At 46.2% G+C, this 22,160-nt stretch overlaps 1 protein-coding gene across 1 annotated transcript in view; it reads right to left on the minus strand.

Annotated features, from left to right (window-relative positions):
• The window catches only part of LOC309344922 (bactericidal permeability-increasing protein-like), a 48,952-nt gene extending 48,094 nt beyond the window's left edge, over positions 1-858 (minus strand). Inside the window, exon 1 of the mRNA XM_081867840.1 lies at positions 335-858. Coding sequence (XP_081723966.1) covers positions 335-346 — 12 coding nt within the window. The 5' untranslated portion in view covers positions 347-858. The remainder of the gene's footprint in view (positions 1-334) is intronic.
• Positions 859-22,160: the final 21,302 nt, after the last annotated feature.

The raw sequence follows: 22,160 nt of genomic DNA on the forward strand, positions 1-22,160 counted from the left end.
CTTCCTGGGTGTAAGTTCCGTGAAGAAGAGCAGGACTTACTTCTGAGTAAACACCCAAGAGGCTATTGCACTGTCAACTCACTTCTTTCAGCAGGCTTTAAAGCACACAAAAGGCAGAACCACAATTCTCCCTCACCTTGTGCTTGAAACACTCAGCACAGCCAGTGATTAATGTTCCTTCCCAACCTCAACAGCTATTAAGTAATTGTCGGAGGCTGGCCTGCCAGCTGCCCTCAACAGCCCGGAGCTGAAAGATCCTCGCTGCAATTTCAGGACTCGAGTCACGATGAAAAGAGCCTTGGATTCTGGCAAGTCCCACTGTTCACGAACTCACCTGGAGCCCCATGATCAGAGGTGCGATCGCAGTCCTCCCCAAAAACCTTTGGATGAATGGAAGGAGTTGTCAGCACACCTGTTCAGGTACCTGCCTGTTGCTTCCCGAGGGCATCTTGCTAGGAAGGAGTCCAACCAGTAGCTCCCAACCAAGGCAGGATCCTGGCAAGGACACACCTCTCCAACGGGTTGCGAAGCTTTCCCCCAATCTGGTTGGACCAGTAAGTCTCCATTGGTGCTGACTCTTCTTCCCAAAAGATATTTCCTCCCTGGCTGAGTCACCGACACCCCAAAGTTGGTTTAAGAGGAGGGCAATGCTAGAACCACATCTAGGCATTTTGCAAGTTGCCTTTGCTGTGGGTACCAGCGGTTCCTGTGTCCAGAGAAGCCCTCCAGGCTCCCAGCCACCACCATCCCAAAGGCTCCTCACCTGTCAAGAGCCGCACTTTGACAAACCAAACATGGCCTCAGGGAGAGATTTCCAGCAAAGGGTGATTGTGGCTGGTAAAGAGCGTCTCATGGAGCAGAGTGGTTTAGGGGTTGAAATTAGGGAAAGGGATTAATTCCATAACATCTGGACCTGCTTAGACATGTTTTCCTAGGCCTTGGGTAATAAAGACATCAGCATCTGTTTTCTTTATGTATTCAAAGGACGAAGAGGAAGTCAAACCTAAACAAGTGTCAGAAATGCTGGCGACACCTGTCATTTAAACTGTAGAGGAGCGGTTGGATTGTGGGTGATAGTTGTGATGGCTTTGCTCTGCAACTCAACGACTTTCGGAATTTTTACTTTTTGAAATATGGCAGCCTTAGACGGGCCATTGGCCTGGTCTTTTGCTGTCCCCCCCCCCCCCGAGAAACTGGAGCTATCCAGCCAGCATAAACCCCAAAGGTGAATCCCACCAGACGCTGCCCTGTGGGATTTATCCTGCCAGTGGCAGGACTGAAATAAATCTTATGATATTGGATACAATAAGGAACTGAGGAAAAGTAACTGACATAAGAAAACCTGTTGAAGTGAGGGAAGGATAATGCTCAGCAGAGTGTGGGGGGGGGAGTGGGTAAATGATTGTTGAATTTTACTTTATTTTGCTTGTTTGTATTAAATGAAACACCAATAAAAAGCATATATATATATATATATATATATATATATATATATATATATATTTGCTTTCGTAGATTTTCACGGGTACAGGAATGCAGGTTTTGGTGTCCTCGGGTGTCTTCCCGTGTAAAAGTTGGGGTGTCTAGGCGACGTTTCGACGAGGTCTCACTCGTCATCTTCAGGCTGGTGCTTTCGGCTTCTTGTTACTGGAACAGAGCAGGATCTCAGTGTTTGAGTTCCTATAAATACTGTAGAGGGGGTGTGGTGTATAGCCTCCAATGTTCTGGGCAGAGAGGAAGTTCCCAGGCTAGTGTGCCTTTTCTTCTTTTGTTCCTTAATTACTTGAGAGATATCTTGAGTGATTTCTTGAGTGATATCCTGAGTACCACTTAGGTGGGTCATTAGGTGTGGATTAGTTGTTAAAGTCTTTGTGTCTTGACCTCTTGAACTTTGTGAAGAGTTTTCCTGAGAAGATGGCTGTACTGTACTTAGTTGTGCTCTGGCTTGGCTTCGTGTATAGGGGCGAGCTGTGGTTTTGTGGCTTGTGTCAGCCAGATCTGTGTAGGGATTGCAGGGGGGTGCAGCATATATATATATATATATATATATGCTTTCGTAGATTTTCACGGGTACAGGAATGCAGGTTTTGGTGTCCTCGGGTGTCTTCCCGTGTAAAAGTTGGGGTGTCTAGGCGACGTTTTGACGAGGTCTCACTCGTCATCTTCAGGCTGGTGCTTTCGGCTTCTTGTTTTCGGCTCTGTTCCAGTAACAAGAAGCCGAAAGCACCAGCCTGAAGATGACGAGTGAGACCTCGTCGAAACGTCGCCTAGACACCCCAACTTTTACACGGGAAGACACCCGAGGACACCAAAACCTGCATATATATATATATATATACATCCTGCCGAATTCAAAATCGCCTCTTCTCTGAATTATGGGGAAAGTTGTGGGAAATAAGTATGAATTTTCTGGCATGTTATGCGATAAAAGAAAGTATGAGGGAAATGGCCCACAGGTGGTATTTAACACCCATCAGATTGGCAAAAATGTCTAAAAAAGAAAAAGGTATATGTTGGAAGTGTAATGAAATTGAGGGATCTTTTATTTGCATGTGGTGGTCCTGTGAAATAATTATGGAATATTGGGAAACAATAATTATGGAATAATTATGGAATATTGGGAAACAATATATAATGAATGAAAAAAGATACTTTAAAAAACTTTCCCCAAAACACTTGAGATTTTCCTCTTGGGGATGGTAACAATGGAGTTCCCAAAAAACAAGAGTTTATTACTATACGCCACCGCCGCAGCTAGAACCTTATTGGCACAAAGCTGGAGAACAAGTCTAGTACCCACTAAGGAAGAGTTGGCAGTGCGAAATGTTCAGATATGCTGAACTGGCTGGTCTGACCGAACAGGATAAGAGAAAACGAAGATAAGGCATATACGGAGGAATGGACAATATTTATTGACTATTTCAAGGACCACCATAGACAACTACACAGCTTAGCAGGTCTCATGTAAAACCAGCAGAGATGAAATAGATAAGAGTATTTAATAAGACAACAAATTGGATGATTAAAAAGATGTGGGTTATACAAAGTAGTAGAAAAGCAAAAGGAACCAGGAAACATGTGGAAGGGAAGTCATATGGTATATATACATGTTGTATTTGGTACGAAGTTGTAAAGGGGACAGGGAAGGGGAAGGGGGTTAAATATGCTCTCTGTTCCTGTTTCTGAAAATGCAATTTTTTAAAATAATAATAATAATAATAATAATAGAAACACAACTTCTTCTTCCCTAGACATTCTGGAAACCTTATCAAAGGGTGGCTTCCAGCCAAGCTGCTGGTGGAGCCCTCATCCTGATTTGTTTGCTGCGAGATTAGATGACGTTGGCTAAGGAACATTTGTTCTGAACTGCTTGCAGGGAGGTAAGGTGACATTGCATCAAAGCAACTCCTATCCGTGACTTTCCTCATTGCAAAACACAAGATCCTTTGGGGAAGTGCCCTTATTGTGCAAGACCTCTCAATCCACTGTGACTTCTTCACCTGAATTTGCCAGTACAGTGGTACCTCGGGTTACATATGCTTCAGGTTACATACGCTTCAGGTTACAGACTCCACTAACCCAGAAATAGTACCTTGGGTTAAGAACTTTGCTTCAGGATGAGAACAGAAATTGTGCTCCGGCTGCGCAGCGGCAGCAGGAGGCCCCATTAGCTAAAGTGGTGCTTCAGGTTAAGAACAGTTTCAGGTTAAGAACGGACCTCCGGAACTGGAAATTTGAAAACATGTTTGTGTGGATTAATTTGTAAAGGAAAAATCTAATAAAAACTCATTTTTTAAAAAAAAAAGAACGGACCTCCGGAACGTATTAAGTACTTAACCCAAGGTACCACTGTATATGATTGAGTGCCACCCATCAACAGCAACAGTCAGGGCAGCTTTATTTTACATTAGGTGGGGGAGGGATCATACAGTCGTTAAAAATGTTGAGTTGGAAGGGACTGCAAGGGATCATCTAGTCCAACCCCCTGCAATGCAGGAATCGCAGCTACAGAATCCCTAAAAAGTTTGGAATGGATGGACAATCAACGGGAAGATGTGTAGGCACCCTGCAAGCAAACGAGGGTGGATGTTCCTTGTCAAATAACTCAGGCATAGGCAAACTCAGCCCTCCAGATGTTTTGGGACTACAACTCCCATCGTCCATAGCTAACAGGACCAGTGGTCAGGGATGATGGGAGTTGTAGTCTCAAAACATCTGGAGGGCCAAGTCTGCCTATGCCTGGAATAACCTCTCTGCAAGCAAATCTGACTGCAGGCTCTGTCAGCTTGCATTTCTTGGTGCAGAAAGTACTGATCTGATGTGTAGAGATCTTTCCTATTCTAATTAATCCAAGAGGGTTCTGGAAGCTTCTCTGTACAAAAGAAGCAAGCAGAAGGTTCATGATGTTTGGGTTATTCCTTCAGAGAAGCTGAGTACAGCTGGCTAAAACTGGTTCTCTCTTTCTGTCAATGTCATGCTGACTATAATAATAAGGCCAGAAGGAGCCTGGTTTTCACTCTTCTTCCTTCTGGTGTGGTGTTCTGTATATAGTGTTAAGGTTTAGACTTATTATAAGTTATTGTAAACTTAAGTTAAGTCTGCTGCAACTGGATTTCTTATGGACAGGGCCAATCCTGAATGTATTTGATTTGTGACCATTATGCTCATTTGCCTTCAGTAGCAGTAAACCTCTGCTGGATGAAATATTAATTTGTTTTTTGTTTAGTCGTTTAGTCATGTCCGACTCTTCGTGACCCCATGGACCAGAGCACGCCAGGCACTCCTGTCTTCCACTGCCTCCCACAGTTTGGTCAAACTCATGCTGGTGGCTTTGAGAACACTGTCCAACCATCTCATCCTCTGTCGTCCCCTTCTCCTTGTGCCCTCCATCTTTCCCAACATCAGGGTCTTTTCCAGGGAGTCTTCTCTTCTCATGAGGTGGCCAAAGTCTTGGAGTCTCAGCTTCAGGATCTGTCCTTCCAGTGAGCATTCAGGGCTGATTTCCTTCAGAATGGAGAGGTTGATCTTCTTGCAGTCCATGGGACTCTCAAGAGTCTCCTCCAGCACCACAATTCAAAACCATCAATTCTTCAGTGATCAGCCTTTTTAATGGTCCATCTCTCACTTCCATACATAACTACTGGGAAAACCATAGCTTTAACTATACAGGGCTGATTTCCTTAAGAATGGAAAGGTTTGGTCTTCTTGCAGTCCATGGGACTACTGCCTCTGGTCTATTTTTTGGGAATCCTGCAACGTGTTTAAGTTTTTACTCTGCTAGCCATACACTGGAATCTGCTCTGGATCAATACTGAGTGGAATTCCAATGACATGCTCAATGAAGACCAGGCATAGTGCAAGCACTGTGTACGTTTTGTGCAAGCAAATCAGGTTGCATGCTCAATGAACAGGTCATATGTTTACCTACAGAGTTTGCCCGCCTTTGCTGATGTCATGCTTTTAGAAACTGCTCTCTTGTTTTATTGATGGTTGCTATAATTCACAGCACGTTGCACCCTGCTTGGCTATCAGCGAAGCGTGGGTTATAAATCTTTGAAATTAATGAATCAACCTTCCTTATAGGCTCAATGTGAGTATAAAAGGGGAGGGAGAGAACCTTTCACTTTGGCTGTTTTGAGGTCCTTAGAAAATATAAGCCAATATAAATACATAAATAAAGCCGAATAAATATAAGCCGAATAAATACATAAATAAAAGCACATCTTGGCAGACCTAAGTGATGGGAGATGGCTTTAAAAAAAAAAAAAAAAAAGGCTGTGAAATTCTTAGAAAGTTGAATCCGGCATAAAATACCACATCCTGTTTGTTCTTTCCCCTCTGCACACAAAAGCCTTTATTAGCCTGGGACAAAGTGTCCAAGTTAAGAAAACCGCTTCCTTCCCAAGCAACCAGTCACAATCTCTGCAGAGTAGACCAAGAACTTTGTAACACCCTAATCTCAAGTGGAACATCCTGAACGCGGAAAGAAGGAAGCCCCTCTTGAGGCCTGCCCACACGTGGAAAGGATGGATGGTGCGTCAGACAAGTCAATCAATCAAATCTTTATTATGGTCATAGACCAGGATAAGGAGGATAAGAGTCAGACAAGGCTCCTTCTTCATTTCTACCATTTTCAATTACCTTTTTCAAATTGCATTTGTAGGCTATTTCATTATTTGGACGCACAAGTTGCATTCCTGATTTATTCCAACAAATCTGCGTGCGTCAGTCTCTAAATCTTTATTGATTCACGTCGTATGTCAGCCAATAAACGCAAACTCATTTCATCCATACTTAAGAATAACTGAAATGTACTTGCATCTAAAGAAACTTGACAGTGCCTCTCCGCTTGGTGGTATGCTATTTGATTGTGGTACAATATTTGATTGCAGCCTAGGACCCACGTACCTACGGGACCGCCTCTCCTGCTATGCCCCACGGAGGACCTTAAGGTCCACAAATGACAACACTTTGGAGGTCCCGAGCCCCAAGGAGGTTAGATTGGTCTCAACTAGGGCCAGGGCCTTTTCAGCACAGGCCCCGACTTGGTAGAATGCTCTGTCCCAAGAGACCAGGGCCCTGCGGGACTTGACATCTTTCCGCAGGGGCCTGCATGACAGAGCTGTCCTGCCTGGCCTTTGGTTTGGACTCAGTCTGACCCTTATGTCTTCACTCCCCTTGCAGTTTTGATCTATGGGCTACTTTTAAAATGAGGCTGCATTTTAACCTGTATTTTAAATTGGATCTGTCCCCAATTTTGTTTCTATTGTAATTTTAGTGGTGTTAGCCCCCTGAGCCTGGTTCTGGCCAGAAAGGGCGGGGTATAAATAACATTTATTATTTATTATTATTATTATTTCCACCTGGGGGCTTTCCCCCTGGTACAGTGTATCAGCAGCTTTGGTAGTGGAGCAGGATGGATGTCTCTGCAAGCTGAGGACCCACCTGGCAGGTGGAACTAGCAGTGATGTTATAGGAATTCTAAGGTTTTATACAGTATATATAAATTAGGTAAAGGGACCCCTGACCATTAGGTCCAGCCGTGGCCGACTCTGGGTTTGCGGTGCTCATCTCGCTTTATAGGCCGAGGGAGCCGGCGTACAGCTTCCAGGTCATGTGGCCAGCATGACTAAGCCGCTTCTGGCAACCAGAGCAGCCCACGGAAACACACAATTTACCTTCCCGCCGGAGTGGTACGTATTGATCTACATGCACTGATGTGCTTTCGAACTGCTAGGTTGGCAGGAGCAGGGACCGAGCAACTGGAGCTCACCCCGTTGCGGGGATTCGAACCGCCAACCTTCTGATCGGCAAGCCCTAGGCTCTGTGGTTTAACCCACAGCGCCAACCGTGTCCCTATATATAAATTAAATGTTCATAAATGTACAAGGTAAACACATACATAAGTATATGAGCCATATGTCTGGAATGGTGCAGGAGAGCAACCCTGAAGCCATTTTGACTCTCCCAGTGACCTCAAATGTTTCTCTGCAATGAGGAAGCCTCCCCATTGTCTCTTTGCTCACAAATCTTTTCTTAAGGGCGTATTTGTGTATGAATAGGGTGAGTCTGTGACCTGGATTCAGGAACTAAGTATTTAGCATCTCAGAAGGAATGGCCAGGCTGCTCAGGTAAAGCAACCAGTTACCATTATCAGGTATCCTGACAAACAGGATTTCTGTTGTAGACCGCCTCCTTCAGTGACGTATGTATGATGTTTTGGGGGGTGATCTTGGGCTACAGGGTGGGCAATTTCAAAAGTCTATATAAGGGCTTGCGCACCATTGTTCTGGGTCCCTCCGGCCTCCTGCGTGCGGTGAGTGGGACCCTGTTGCAACAGATCAGGCTTACGAGCTGCTTTGCTTCTCAATATTCTCTGGCTGGCTTCTGTTATTTTCTCCTTCTGCTAGGGAACCTACCGTACATAAGGACTCTATACACCCTCTTAGATACCCCATAAGCAGTGCAGATTTATGTATAAGCCAAACAAGCTATAGCTTAGGGCCCCACTCTCTTGGGTGGGGCCCAAAAAAATTAAAGGGGAAAAAACTGGATACTTCTTCTTAACTGTATTTCAGTTCAACAATTACTTTGATAAAATACAGTCATACCTCGGGTTATAGACACTTCAGGTTTCATGTTTTTGGGTTGCACACCGCACCGAACCTGGAAGTACCGGAATGGGTTACTTCCGGGTTTCTGCGCTCACGCATGCGCAGAAGCACTAAATTGCGCTTTGCACATGGGCAGAAGCACCGAATCGCAAACCCGCGCATGCGCAGACGTGGCACTGTGGGTTGCGAACGCTGTGGGTTGCAAACGTGCCTCCCGCATGTATCACATTTGCAAACTGAGTGTCCACTGTACATATTTTGTTATGTGCAAAAGGCTTTAGATACCTGTTAGGTCCATAAATTACCATTTAGTGTATATTCGACACGAAAAAACAGTGACAACTGGACAGTGACAACTGGACAGCTGGACATATAAAGGGCCCCATTACCTTCAGTAGCTTAGGGCCTCATCAAACCTAAATCCGGCCCTGCCCATAAGGGAAATGGGGCAGTTTTTTTCTTATTTGTTGTTGTTGTTTAGTCATTTAGTCATGTCCAACTCTTCGTGACCCCCTGGACCAGAGCACGCCAGGCACCCCTGTCTTCCACTGCCTCCCACAGTTTGGTCAAACTCATGCTGGTAGCTTCGAGAACACTGTCCAACCATCTCGTCCTCTGTCGTCCCCTTCTCCTTGCGCCCTCCATCTTTCCCAACATCAGGGTCTTTTCCAGGGAGTCTTCTCTTCTCCTGAGGTGGCCAAAGTCTTGGAGCCTCAGCTTCAGGATCTGTCCTTCCAGTGAGCACTCAGGGCTGATTTCCTTCAGAATGGAGAGGTCTGATCTTCTTGCAGTCCATGGGACTCTCAAGAGTCTCCTCCAGCAACATAATTCAAAAGCATCCATTCTTCGGCGATCAGCCTTCTTTATGGTCCAGCTCTCACTTCCATACATCACTACTGGGAAAACCAGAGCTTGAACTATGCAGATAACTGTGAGCAATTCCTTTCTCCCAGGCTAGGGCTCACTTATTTGTTGCTTGTGCTGGCTGGGACGGGTGGGAGTAAGAAACGTCTGGAGAGGCGGAAACCGATTGGAGCCGCTGTCGAATCAGCCACAAGGCCGTTCTCTTTTCTTTCACAACCTTGCTGTTTGATTTGCAAGATTAATTGTCGCAGGGCTCACGTTTGCACCCTGAGAAGGGATTTCCTGCTTGGTTGCCCAACTTGCTATTGACCTCATTGGATTCGCAAGGAACATCCTCAGATTGGCAGCTGCCTCAGGTGACAAGGGAAGAGGAGGAGGAGAGCAGGTGGGAGCGAAATCTCCTTCAAGGCTCAGCTGCAGAAGGAAACCTTCCATGCCAGCGCTAGATGGCAGTCTAGGGTTAGGCTTTGGAGATTGCACCATACATTTAAAGCAGTACCAATCCAATTTCAACCGTCATGGCTTCCCCCCACAGAATCCTGGGAAGTGTAGTTTCTTAAGGGTGCTGAGAGTTGTTAGGAGACAGTTGCCAACAGATAAAAACATTGGCAGGATTATTCCAATAACCTGCAGCTTCATAAGAGAATATATATTGTGGGAGGATATGGAATTGCATCAGCACTGTTCCACAGCATTTGATATTTTCATTTACATACATTCATTCGAAATAAGATGGGTTTATGAAGCAATTCTATATCCTCCCACCACGCTGACGAAGAATTCTACGAAACAGTAGTCAATATCTGGAATCACTGTTCAGTGTTGGACATCATATTTGCTGAATACACAAAGCTTCACAGCTTGTCTTTCATCGTACAAAGTCTGGTACCTTGCTTCATTTAAAGATTTCCACAGACTTTGAGACTAAAGATTTCATTTTGGACTTGTTACGGTTTGAAGGAATTCTATAAAAGATTGTCTATTGCATATGTACATGGTCATCATGTTTCCTAGACATTGCTGACGTCATCTTCCATGTGGCAGCCATTCGGATATTTGAAGATGACCATCGTATCACCTCTCCATTTTCTCTTCTCCAGGCTAAACAGACTCAACTCCCTCAACTGTTGCTCATAGGTTTTGCTAACCAGATTCTTAGAATCATAGAATCATAGAATCATAGAATCATAGAATCATAGAGTTGGAAGAGACCACAAGGGCCATCGAGTCCAAGCCCCTGCCAAGCAGGAAACACCATCAGAGCACTCCTGACATATGGTTGTCAAGCCTCTGCTTAAAGACCTCCAAAGAAGGAGACTCCACCACACTCCTTGGCAGCAAATTCCACTGTCGAACAGCTCTTACTGTCAGGAAGTTCTTCCTAATGTTTAGGTGGAATCTTCTTTCTTGTAGTTTGGATCCATTGCTCCGTGTCCGCTTCTCTGGAGCAGCAGAAAACAACCTTTCTCCCTCCTCTATGTGACATCCTTTTATATATTTGAACATGGCTATCATATCACCCCTTAACCTCCTCTTCTCCAGGCTAAACATGCCCAGCTCCCTTAGCCGTTCCTCATAAGGCATCGTCTCCAGGCCTTTGACCATTTTGGTTGCCCTCCTCTGGACACGTTCCAGTTTGTCAGTGTCCTTCTTGAACTGGGGTGCCCAGAACTGGACACAGTACTCCAGGTGAGGTCTGACCAGAGCAGAATACAGTGGCACTATTACTTCCCTTGATCTAGATGCTATACTCCTATTGATGCAGCCTCCTCTTGGTCATCCTCCTCTGCACACCTTCCAGCTTGTCAACATCCTTCTTAAATTGTGGTGCCCAGAACTGGACACAGTTTTCCAGGTGTGGTCTGACCAAGAAAGAATAGAGTGGGACTATGACTTCCCTTGATTGGACACTAGACTTCTGTTGATGCAGCCTAGAATAGCATTAGCCTTTTTTTCTGCTGCATCACCCGGATGTCTCATGTTCAGCTTGCAGTCCTCTAAGACCTCTAAGAGTCTTGACTTTAAATGCACCAGACCAAAACCGTGATTACCCAACCACAAACTTCATAGAAAAGTCTGGGAGAAGGAAATAATTAAAATTAGCATGCCATCCTTATGATGACAACACCGGGGCTATAAATAAAAAATTGCAAAGTGCATGCGAGACAGTGACACTGAACAGGAGTTTGGCCAACTCACCCATTTGTGCATCAACGAAACTAACAAGAGCAGAGATTCATCACATGGGTGGTGAACAGTTCCCAAGGAACACATGAGAAGAATTGATGTCCAGATAATCTGTCACTGCAGCTTTTGCCAATCTGGTTCCCTCCAGATGTTCTGAACTGCACCTCCCTTGCGAGGGTCAAGAGACATGTGAAATACAGCTCCCTTCTCATAATCCTCTGTAGCATGGCAAAGGATCCTTAAAGTTAATTAATCAATTGCTTTTTGCATGTGCCTCCATCATAGTTACAAACACAGCATGTTGTTGTTGTTGTTGTTGTTGTTTAGTTGTGTCCGACTCTTTGTGACCCCATGGACCAGAGCACGCCAGGCACTTCTGTATTCCACTGCCTCCCGCAGTTTGGTCAGACTCATGCTGGTAGCTTCGAGAACACTGTCCAACCATCTCGTCCTCTGTCGTCCCCTTTTCCTTGTGCCCTCCATCTTTCCCAACACCAGGGTCTTTTCCAGGGAGTCTTCTCTTCTCCTGAGGTGGCCAAAGTCTTGGAGCCTCAGCTTCACGATCTGTCCTTCCAGTGAGCACTCAGGGCTGATTTCCTTCAGAATGGAGAGGTTGGATCTTCTTGCAGTCCATGGGACTCTCAAGAGTCTCCTCCAGCATCATAATTCAAAAGCATCAATTCTTCAGCCATCGGCCTTCTTTATGGTCCAGCTCTCACTTCCATACATCACCACTGGGAAAAAGCAGGTAAAAATAGGACAGGAAACAACAGATGATGGGTTTGGAAACAATACAAAATGAATACCTAAGACAGAGAAGTTTTTGCCCAGGTGGAAAAGCTTTCCAAAACAAAAATGTAGGGAATTATAGGGACAGAACGACCTAAATTGTATAGAAATTTGAAAATTTCAGTCAGACAGGATTGATGGAAGTCAAAAATTTGAATAAGATGTAAAAGTATGTTTAATTACTGTTGAAAATGATATGTTAAAAAAAAACCTTTTAAAAAAATTATTTATTTTTTTAAAAAATGAATAGAAATTTATTTATGTATGCTACTACAGCAGCAAGAATGCTACTTGCCCAAAAGTTGAAAGAAGCAGAAGTCCCAGCAAAGGAAGAATGGATACAAAAACTTATAGAATATGCAGAAATGGCGAAACTTACCGGAAGAATAAGAAATCAAGAAAACAAACTTTTTATAAATGAATGGAAATGGTTTATTGAATATTTACAGATAAATTGCAAACAGATAAAAACATTGGCAGGATTATTATAATAACCTGAAGTTTCATAATCCTGCCAATGTTTTTATCTGTTTGCAATTTATCTGTAAATATTCAATTTAGATAATTAAATGAGCAAATTAACTGAATTTGGATTTGCAGAAGATATTTTTTAAAAAAACAATTTAAGGAACTGCAGAAACAGGGGGAAGGAAGTCAAACTTTGAAAAGTGTTGTAAGAGAGTCAGTGTCAGAGAGGGGAATAAAGGAAAATGACCCTACCAATATCAGAATTATAGTGTTCTACCTAAAAAAACCTCACAAAGATATGAACTGTGTCTCAGAGAATGAATCATTTGAGAATAAATCATTTCACTGTGTCTTCTTTACCTTTTGCCATCACTGAGATATATATGAGTGTATCATTGAAATCTATAAAAATGTATCTGAATGTATCCTTACTGAAATGTATCCATGAATGTACCTTTACCGAAATGTAATGCTGCACTAAGCTGTAATTTTCTGAATGTATCCATTAAATTGATTGTAAAACTAATGAAATGTACAGACTTGAAAAGTAAAAATGAAAACTTTGAAAAAATAAAAAATAAAGCCCTGTTTAGCTTAAAAAAAAAATAAGCAAAATGTATTCTGTTGTTTCTGGAAAGTGGGTACCAGACATATCTCAACAGTGATGCAGAAACAGCGAGACTAAAATGCTCTGAGTTACGGTGGAATGGACTTTGGAGGGACTTTAAGGAGAACCTACTCTACTGGCTAGGGACGCGGGTGGTGCTGTGGGTTAAACCACAAAGCCTAGAACTTGCTGATCAGAAGGTTGGCGGTTCGAATCCCCATGACGGGGTGAGCTCCTGTTGCTCGGTCCCTGCTCCTGCCAACCTAGCAGTTCGAAAGCACGTCAAAGTGCAAGTAGATAAAGAGGTACCGCTCCGGCGGGAAGGTAAACGGCATTTCCATGCGCTGCTCTGGTTCGCCAGAAGCGGCTTAGTCATGCTGGCCACATGACCCGGAAGCTGTATGCCGGCTCCCTCAGCCAGTAAAACGAGATGAGCGCCACAACCCCAGAGTCGGCCACGACTGGACCTAATGGTCAGGGGTCCCTTTACCTTTACCTTCACTCTACTGGCTGTATAAGGGATCAGGGCCTCTCAAATGGAGTGCTACTTGGTTTGTTAGTGCCCCTGAACTTATTGCTAACAATATGGGTTGCTTCTGCAGTCATGCCATGTGTGTGCACACCTCTTTTGCAAAGAAACTGTTATGTACTGAATTGAATAGGATCCAAAATGCAGCAGTCTGATTGGCCCTAGAACAATAGGGTCCAGAATGCAGCAGTCTGATTGGCCCTAGAACAATAGGGTCCAGAATGCAGCAGTCTGATTGGTCCACAGGAGCCACCCAGTCCAACTCCAGGTGGAAGTGAATCCGCAACCTGATTGGCCTACAGGAGAATCCCAGAATTAGCCAATCACGTGTGGCCCATTGTGTAAATAATGTATATAAAGCAGACATTCTGGGGAAACTTCCATTCCTCCTCACCACTATGAGCTGAATAAAGAGTATGAAATCCACTCTCGACTCCGAGTATATTTCAGAAACCTTTGGTCACCTCCAGACAGCCTTTTTCTTTTTGCAGAGGGGAAAATTCAAGTGTGTTCTGGAAACTGCGGGTTGCACAACAACTCTGGCCTTTGTGCGGTTCAGACAATGCACCATGTAACATGGAATGAATGAATGATTTTAGGGGGCAGGTGTGCAAACACCCCACAAGCAGAGCAGGATGAAAACGGAGAAATCTGAGGGTTCCCTTGGACAAAAAACAAGGACACCAGGCAGGAATACTAGAGCATCTTTATTGAAGACTGTCGCGACTGGACTCCCACCTGCCACAAGGTGGAACAAGATGGAAGCCCCCAACAAAAGAGAACCCAAACTTTTATTAGCTGCTAATCCCCATGTTACACCCCTCAAACTACATCGCTGAGGGCGATGAAACAATCGCTGAGACGGCTAGAGCGTTGGTGGCAAAAAACTCACTCCGAATCTGACCGGACACAGGTTAGAACTCAACATCGAGCCTACCAAGTGGCGATAGCGACGGCGAAGAAGACTTTCTTCACTGCCTCTATTGCATCTGCAGAAAATAGTAGCAGGAGACTTTTTCAGGTGGTTCGTAATTTAACAGAACCACCTTTACCACCGGGGCTTTGTAAAGACCCCAAGATCTCCTGCAACGATTTTGCGAAGTTTTTTGCAGATAAAATCACTCATATTCGGAAGGAGCTAGACACCACCATGGGAGCAGGGCTGGGGCGGGAGAGTGCTGGAGCTCTGTCTGGTCAAGTTGCATGGAAGCAATTTCAATCCATTACCCCCGAGGATGTGGACAGGCTGCTTGGACGCGTGAAACCAACCACCTGTCTCCTGGATCCTTGCCCATACTGGCTAATAAAAGCAAGCCGGGAAGGGCTGGGCGATGGGCTCTGCGGGGTGGTGAATGCTTCCCTCTGTGAGGGAACATTCCCAGATCCGCTGAAAGAGGCGGTCATTAAACCGCTTCTTAAAAAACCATCTTTAGACCTGGCCAGTATGGCCAACTATCGCCCAGTCTCAAATCTTCCATTCTTGGGCAAGGTGATTGAGCGCGTGGTTGCTGAACAACTCCAGGCACGCCTGGAGGATGCGGACCATTTGGATCCCTTCCAATCGGGATTCAGGCCTCATCATGGGACTGAAACTGCCTTGGTCGCGCTGGTTGATGATCTCCGGCGAGCTAGGGACAAAGGTGAGAGTTGTTTCCTAGTTCTGCTGGATCTGTCAGTGGCCTTTGATACAATCGACCATAACATCCTTCTGGACCGTCTAGAGGGGCTGGGAGCTGGGGGCACTGTTATACAGTGGTTTCGCTCCTTCCTCCTGGGCCGTGTTCAGAAAGTGGTGGTGGGGGATGAGTGTTCAGACCCCTGGGCCCTCACTTGTGGGGTGCGTCAGGGTTCCGTCCTCTCCCCCATGCTTTTTAACATCTATATGAAGCCGCTGGGAGAGATCATCAGGGGGTTTGGACTGGGTGTCCATCAATATGCAGATGATACCCAGCTCTACCTCTCTTTCAAATCAGAACCAGTGAAGGCGGTGAAGGTCCTGGGTGAGTGCCTGGAGGCGTTTGGAGGATGGATGGCGGCTAATGGATTGAGGTTGAATCCTGACAAGACAGAAGTACTGTTTTTGGGGGACAGGGGGCGGGCTGGTGTGGAGGACTCCCTGGTCCTGAATAGGGTAACTGTGCCCCTGAAGGACCAGGTGCGCAGCCTGGGAGTCATTTTGGACTCACAGCTGTCCATGGAGGCGCAGGTCAATTCTGTATCCAGGGCAGCTGTCTACCAACTCCACCTGGTACGCAGGCTGAGACCCTACCTGCCCGCGGACTGTCTCGCCAGAGTGGTGCATGCTCTAGTTATCTCCCGCTTGGACTACTGCAATGCGCTCTACGTGGGGCTACCTTTGAAGGTAACTCGGAAACTACAACTAATCCAGAATGCGGCAGCTAGACTGGTGACTGGGGGCGGCCGCCGAGACCACATAACACCGGTCTTGAAAGACCTACATTGGCTCCCAGTATGTTTCCGAGCACAATTCAAAGTGCTGGTGATGACCTTTAAAGCCCTAAACGGCCTCAGCCCAGTATACCTGAAGGAGCGTCTCCACCCCCATCGTTCTGCCCAGACGCTGAGGTCCAGCGCCGAGGGCCTTCTGGCGGTTCCCTCATTACGAGAAGCAAAGCTACAGGGAACCAGGCAGAGGGCCTTCTCGGTAGTGGCACCCGCCCTGTGGAACGCCCTCCCATCAGATGTCAAAGCGATAAATAACTACCTGACATTCAGAAGACATCTTAAGGCAGCCCTGTTCAGGGAAGTTTTTAATCTGTGATATTTTAGTGTATTTCTGGTTTTTATGGAAGCCGCCCAGAGTGGCTGGCGAAACCCAGCCAGATGGGCGGAGTACAAATAATAAATTATTATTATTATTATTATTATCACTCATACATCACGGTTACATCATGAAAAGGGAGGTCTGGTGGCAGGAATCTGAGCATCCTGGACCCTGCCCCCTGGTTCCCCTTGCCCTCCACCAAACACCCATCAAGTGTAACAAAAGAGATATTTACATTTCCCTATCTCCCAGCCAAGATAATCACACCCTTTTGTCTTCATCAGGGTTTGTTATTTCTGGAATGGCTACCTGTCTGGCATTCAGGTATCAGGATGCCAGGGATTATCATTCAGGCAGAGGGACTGCTGAGTAGCTGAGCTCACATGTCTATATGAATTTCTGAAGTTTTCCCAGTGAGCCAGTACATAGAGACATTGATCAGTGAATTGTTACATTTGGTATTGTGCAGCAGAGGCCCTTTGAATAGATAAGAAGAAACTGCGATGAAGTGTTTTGTGGGGACAAGTCACAAAAGCGATTGTGCTGATTTTGGTAGTGGGCTGCATGTGCATGATATCTGCTGGAGGGGCAACCCCCCCAAGCTATACATAAATTCCTGCAACAGAATGCAGGATAATTTTGCATGGCGAGTACCTGCCCCCCACCAGAATAAATAAAGGCACGAGACACCATAATTTAAGGTTAATTGGGCGAATTAGGCCACAACTTTATTGAATTCAGGAATGAGAGGCATTGGCTTAGGCATTGGTCCTAACGACTATCCGGCTCCAGCCCATTTGCTGGAGACACGGGGAAGGGTTAACACTATATTGGGGGAGTCTCCTGCCGAGGCACATCGACTAGGAGCTCCCCCAGGTCACCGCTCTGGGGCGTGCCTTTGGCCCACACCTCCATAGGCTTCGGACAGGGCCACGCCCCCCAGAGTCCTTTAACGGACCACCCTTCGCTCACTGGGGGGAGGTGATGGCGTTCCTCCCCACACACACATCCTCTTAACCTCTTCTTACCAATGCCTACCGCCAATGCCAAAGAGTTGTGACGAGTTGCTACGAGGTAGGCGAAAAACCAAAAGGCCAGAAATTGCCAATTGGGAAAAAATCCTACCATGCCCCTTGCGGCGACAGACCAAAGTCCATAGCAAAGTCAAAGACCTACCTAAAGCCTACCTAAAGGGAGGGAGGGTGGGAAAAACGTGCGGGTTAGCCGGCAAAAGAGGCAAGCCCCCTCCGCTCCGGCCCTAAATAGGGCAGGCCACGCCCCCCCAGCGGCCGGGATTCCCCTGTTCCCGCGGGCCCCCGCTCATGTGGGGTGGGCGTGATGCCCGCAACCCCACCTCCTGGGCAGGCCGGAAGTGGCTTTGTGGGGACAAGTCACAAAAGCGATTCTGCTGATTTTGGTAGTGGGCTGCATGTGCATGATATCTGCTGGAGGGGCAACCCCCCCAAGCTATACATAAATTCCTGCAACAGAATGCAGGATAATGCTCGTTTTCGTATCGCCGCCCCCACACCCCCAGAAATAAAAATTGGGGTGAATGCTGGTTAAAGACCAGGCGCGGTCTGAGCCCTGCGGCGTCGTCGTCATCATCATCATCATCAGAATTTATTATTTGTACCCCGCCCATCTGGCTGGGTTTCGCCAGCCACTCTGGGCGGCTTCCACAGAGACCAAAAATACACTAAAATGTCACACATTAAAAACTTCCCTGAACAGGGCTGCCTTAAGATGTCTTCTGAATGTCAGGAAGTTGTTTATCTCTTTGAGATCTGGTGGGAGGGCGTTCCACAGGGCGGGCGCCACTACCGAGAAGGCCCTCTGCCTGGTTCCCTGTAGCTTTGCTTCTTGCAATGAGGGAACTGCCAGAAGGCCCTCGGCGCTGGACCTCAGCGTCTGGGCAGAATGATGGGGGTGGAGATGCTCCTTCAGATATACTGGGCCGAGGCCGTTTAGGGCTTTAAAAGTCAACACCAACACTTTGAATTGTGCTTGGAAACGTCACAAGAAGGAAGGCTGAATGGGGGGTCACCCAGGCTGGAAAATCTCTCCCACCCTGGAGAGCTGAGCTGTGGGGCCTCTGCCTTCAGCACAGAGGCCGGCCTGAGACAGATGGAGCAGTTTACACCTGGGGAAGGGGGGAGAGATGATTTGAAAGACGATGACACCAGAGACACGTTTGATGTCTCCAGTTTCTCAGTTACAGCCTGATGAAAAGGAAAAGTCTGGGAAAGGGAGGGATGGACACCAACACACACATCGCCTTTTGAAGTGCAGCCCGGTAATTGCCACCACCACCAGCCTCTTTAAACCTTTTCTGCCAGGTGCGGAGACCTCCGTCTCTCTCCATCTCTGATATCGGCAGCGCCCAAAGGGATGAAAGGTTCCTTCGCCCCGCAAGGCCAGTTTCTGCAGAATCAAGGCAGGTGGGAGGAAGGAAGGTTATTCTTTCGGGGTGAAGGGCGGGAGGAGAGATGGAGGAAGATGAAAGCTTCCCTCCGCCCAGACCTGAACTGGCCTTGACCTTGGATGAAGCCGTGTGAAGTCGGGAAGATGCTGGATTGGAAATCGGGGCGAGTCGGGTTCATCTCCTGTACTGAAAAAAATATATTATCTAGGCAGCATCAGTGGAAAAATACAGCAACATTAACACTGGATCATAGGAAAAGGTAAAGGGACCCCTGACCATTAGGTCCAGTCGTGGCCGACTCTGGGGTTGCGGCGCTCATCTCGCTTTATTGGCCGAGGGAGCCGGCGTACAGCTTCGGGGTCATGTGGCCACCAGAACTAAGCCGCTTCTGGCGAACCAGAGCAGCACACGGAAACGCCGTTTACCTTCCCGCCGGAGTGGTACCTATTTATCTACTTGCACTTTGACGTGCTTTCGAACTGCTAGGTGGGCAGGAGCAGGGACCGAGCAACGGGAGCTCACCCCGTCGCGGGGATTCGAACCGCCGACCTTCTGATCGGCAAGCCCTAGACTCTGAGGTTTAAGCCACAGCGCCACCCTTACACTAGATCATAGCAGCATCTAAAACAACACAAAACCAGCATTTAGAGATTAGGGCCCCTCTAGATGGCCTCTCTGTGGTGCAACCACATTTGGACTCCTGTGTGGACAGTTCTAGTCGCCTCACCTCAAAAGGGGTATTCTAGAGTTGGAAAAGGTTCAGAGAAATGTAACCAAAATTATCAAGGGGGTGGAGTGAGTCCCCTATGAAGAAAGGATACAGCGCTGGGGACTTTTTAGTTCAGAGTAAAAATGAGTAGTAGTGGTAGTAGTAGTAGTAGTAATAATAATAATAATAATAATAATAATAATAATAATAATAATTTATTTATACCCCGCCCATATGTCTGGGTTTTACCAGCCACTCTGGGCGGCTTCCAACAGAATATTAAAATACAATAGTCTATTAAACATTAAAAGCTTCCCTAAACAGGGCTGCCTTCAGATGTCTTCTAAATTTTAGGTAGTTGTTTTTCCCTTTGACATCTGGTGGGAGGGCGTTCCACAGGGCAGGTGCCACCACCGAGAAGACCCTCTGCCTGGCTCCCTGTAACATGGCTTCTCGCTGGGAGGGAACCGCCAGAAGGCCCTCAGAACTGGACCTCAGTGTCCGGGGTAGAACGATAGGGGTGGAGACGCTCCTATATGGATTTAAAAGAAGATTAGGCAAATTAATGGAGGAGAAGGTCTCAGTTGGAGGCAGGAATGCTTCTGAATAGCCTGGAAACTGCAGGAGGGGAGGGGGCTCTTGAGCTCAGGTCTCATTTGTGAGTTTCCTACAGGCATCTGATTGGCCACTGTAGGAAGATGATGCTGGACTAGACAGACCATTGGCCTGACCCAGTCGCCTCTTTTTATGTTCTTTTGCATATCTTGGAACTTTCAGTTTGCACAGAGATCTGCTGCTGCAGCACAGATAATCCATTTTGAGAAAAGAGAGGTGTTTTTGTGAATTGGAAAGTATGGGGGCAGAAATGCATTTTTAAAATTGGGAGAAATGGAAACACGCTGCAATCAGATCAGGTCGAATGCTGCTTTTCGTATCAGGGTCCCATAAACAACTCACAATGAATGTTCAATAAAGGCATGGTGCGGCTTAACTGCTGGGGAAGCTTTGCACAAGGAAATCAGGATGAATCAGGATAAATAAACATTGTCAGTATTTTGCCAAGGGATTAAAGAGCATACCTGAACTTTAGGTTTGCACAACTGAGGTGAGCTAAAGCACTGTTCTTCCTTGGCACAACAAATCCACCTTTTTTTTTTTTTTAAAGGCCTTTCTGCAGTTGGGAAATGCAGTAAAAAGAGTGGGATGAACAAATGATGATCATAAAGATGGGTAAGCACCACACCAGCAAATCAGAACGAAGGCTCCATAATGACCAAACCTCCAGCTAAACTTTGTATAAGCAGATCAATAAATAGGCGTTATTGCTCCTGTGGAGGGGAGTTCCATAGGCTAACTCTGTGCTGCGTGAAAAAGTCTATCTGTCCTGAATCTTCCAACGATGTTCAGGTTCATTGGATGGCCACGAGTTCTCTCATAAGAGCAGAAGAGTTTTTCTCTCTCCATGCCATTCTAGCTCAGCAGCTGCGACTGAATTGCAGGCAGCCTTTGAAGAAGGCGAGATCCCCCCCAAGCAGCTGTTTGGCACAGAGGGGGCGGAAGGCAGAGGGCCCACCCTGCTGCCAAATTGCTGACTGGTGCGATTCCAGCTGGCTTCAAAGGATCCTGAGCGCGAGGGCGTCACACCTGTGCATAGGTGTTGCACTCACAACCTGATAGAGACAAGTGTTTGGAAATAAATTGCAGGAGAGAAATGATCTCCGCTTGAATCAAGGAAAGTATCTTCCATCATTAACTGTGGGCTTGCGGCTGGCTAGGCCACTGCAAGAGCAGTCATGTTCGCTCCCTGATGGAGATCCGCCTCACCAACAGGCTGCCCTACAGATATTTTTGGGGTCCCATTCCCATCCACCCCATTATTTTTGCTGGAAGCTCCTGATGGGCTGAACCAGCTTCTGGGAAGCCATACCTGGGAAATTCCCACAGAGGGCGCAACTGATCCAGATTAGGCTTCCCCACCAAAAAATAAAATTAAAAATCCTGTATGAGGATAGAGGGAACTGGTTGAGAAAAATCTGGGAGACAACACATGTGACAAAATTAACACACAAAAGGAAAGCTGTCAGTAATAACCAACAAGCCAATTTCATTGAAAGATGGGCTTTATATATTCAGTTGCGGAATGAACAGATAATATTTCTCCTTATTCCTATTCCTCTTTCTCCTTTGTGTAGCAAGGGAATTCCTGTCCAGAGAGGTGAGGTCTCTTTGATACCTGAAAGGTTCATTTGTTGCCAAAGTGGAAAGAATCACCTTTTATGCTCAGATTTGACTAAAGAATTAAAATGAAAACAAAGACTACAAATATTGGCTTCCGGGCAGCAATCAAGTGTTAAAAATATTTAAACGATGGCAGCAAGGAAGAGTTTGTCTAAAATGTCAGGGGAACAACTTTCCAAAACATTTGTCCTGCTGTCTTGGGGGCAGGGAGAGAATCATCGAATTGTAGAATTGGAAGGGACCTTGGCGGTCATCTAGTCCAACCCCGTGCAATGCAAGAATATGCAGCTGTCCCACACGGGAATCGAACCTGTGACCTTGGCATTATTAGCACCACACTCTAACCAGCTGAGCTACATCCACATATATTTGGGGCTTCACTGGTGGGAACCTCAGGTGTTTGAAACAAGAGCCAATGTGGTGTGGTGTGGTTCGAGTGTGGGAC

Source organism: Podarcis erhardii (assembly GCF_964252035.2).
Source record: "Podarcis erhardii genome assembly, chromosome: 6".
Classification (NCBI taxonomy): Eukaryota; Metazoa; Chordata; class Lepidosauria; order Squamata; family Lacertidae; genus Podarcis; species Podarcis erhardii.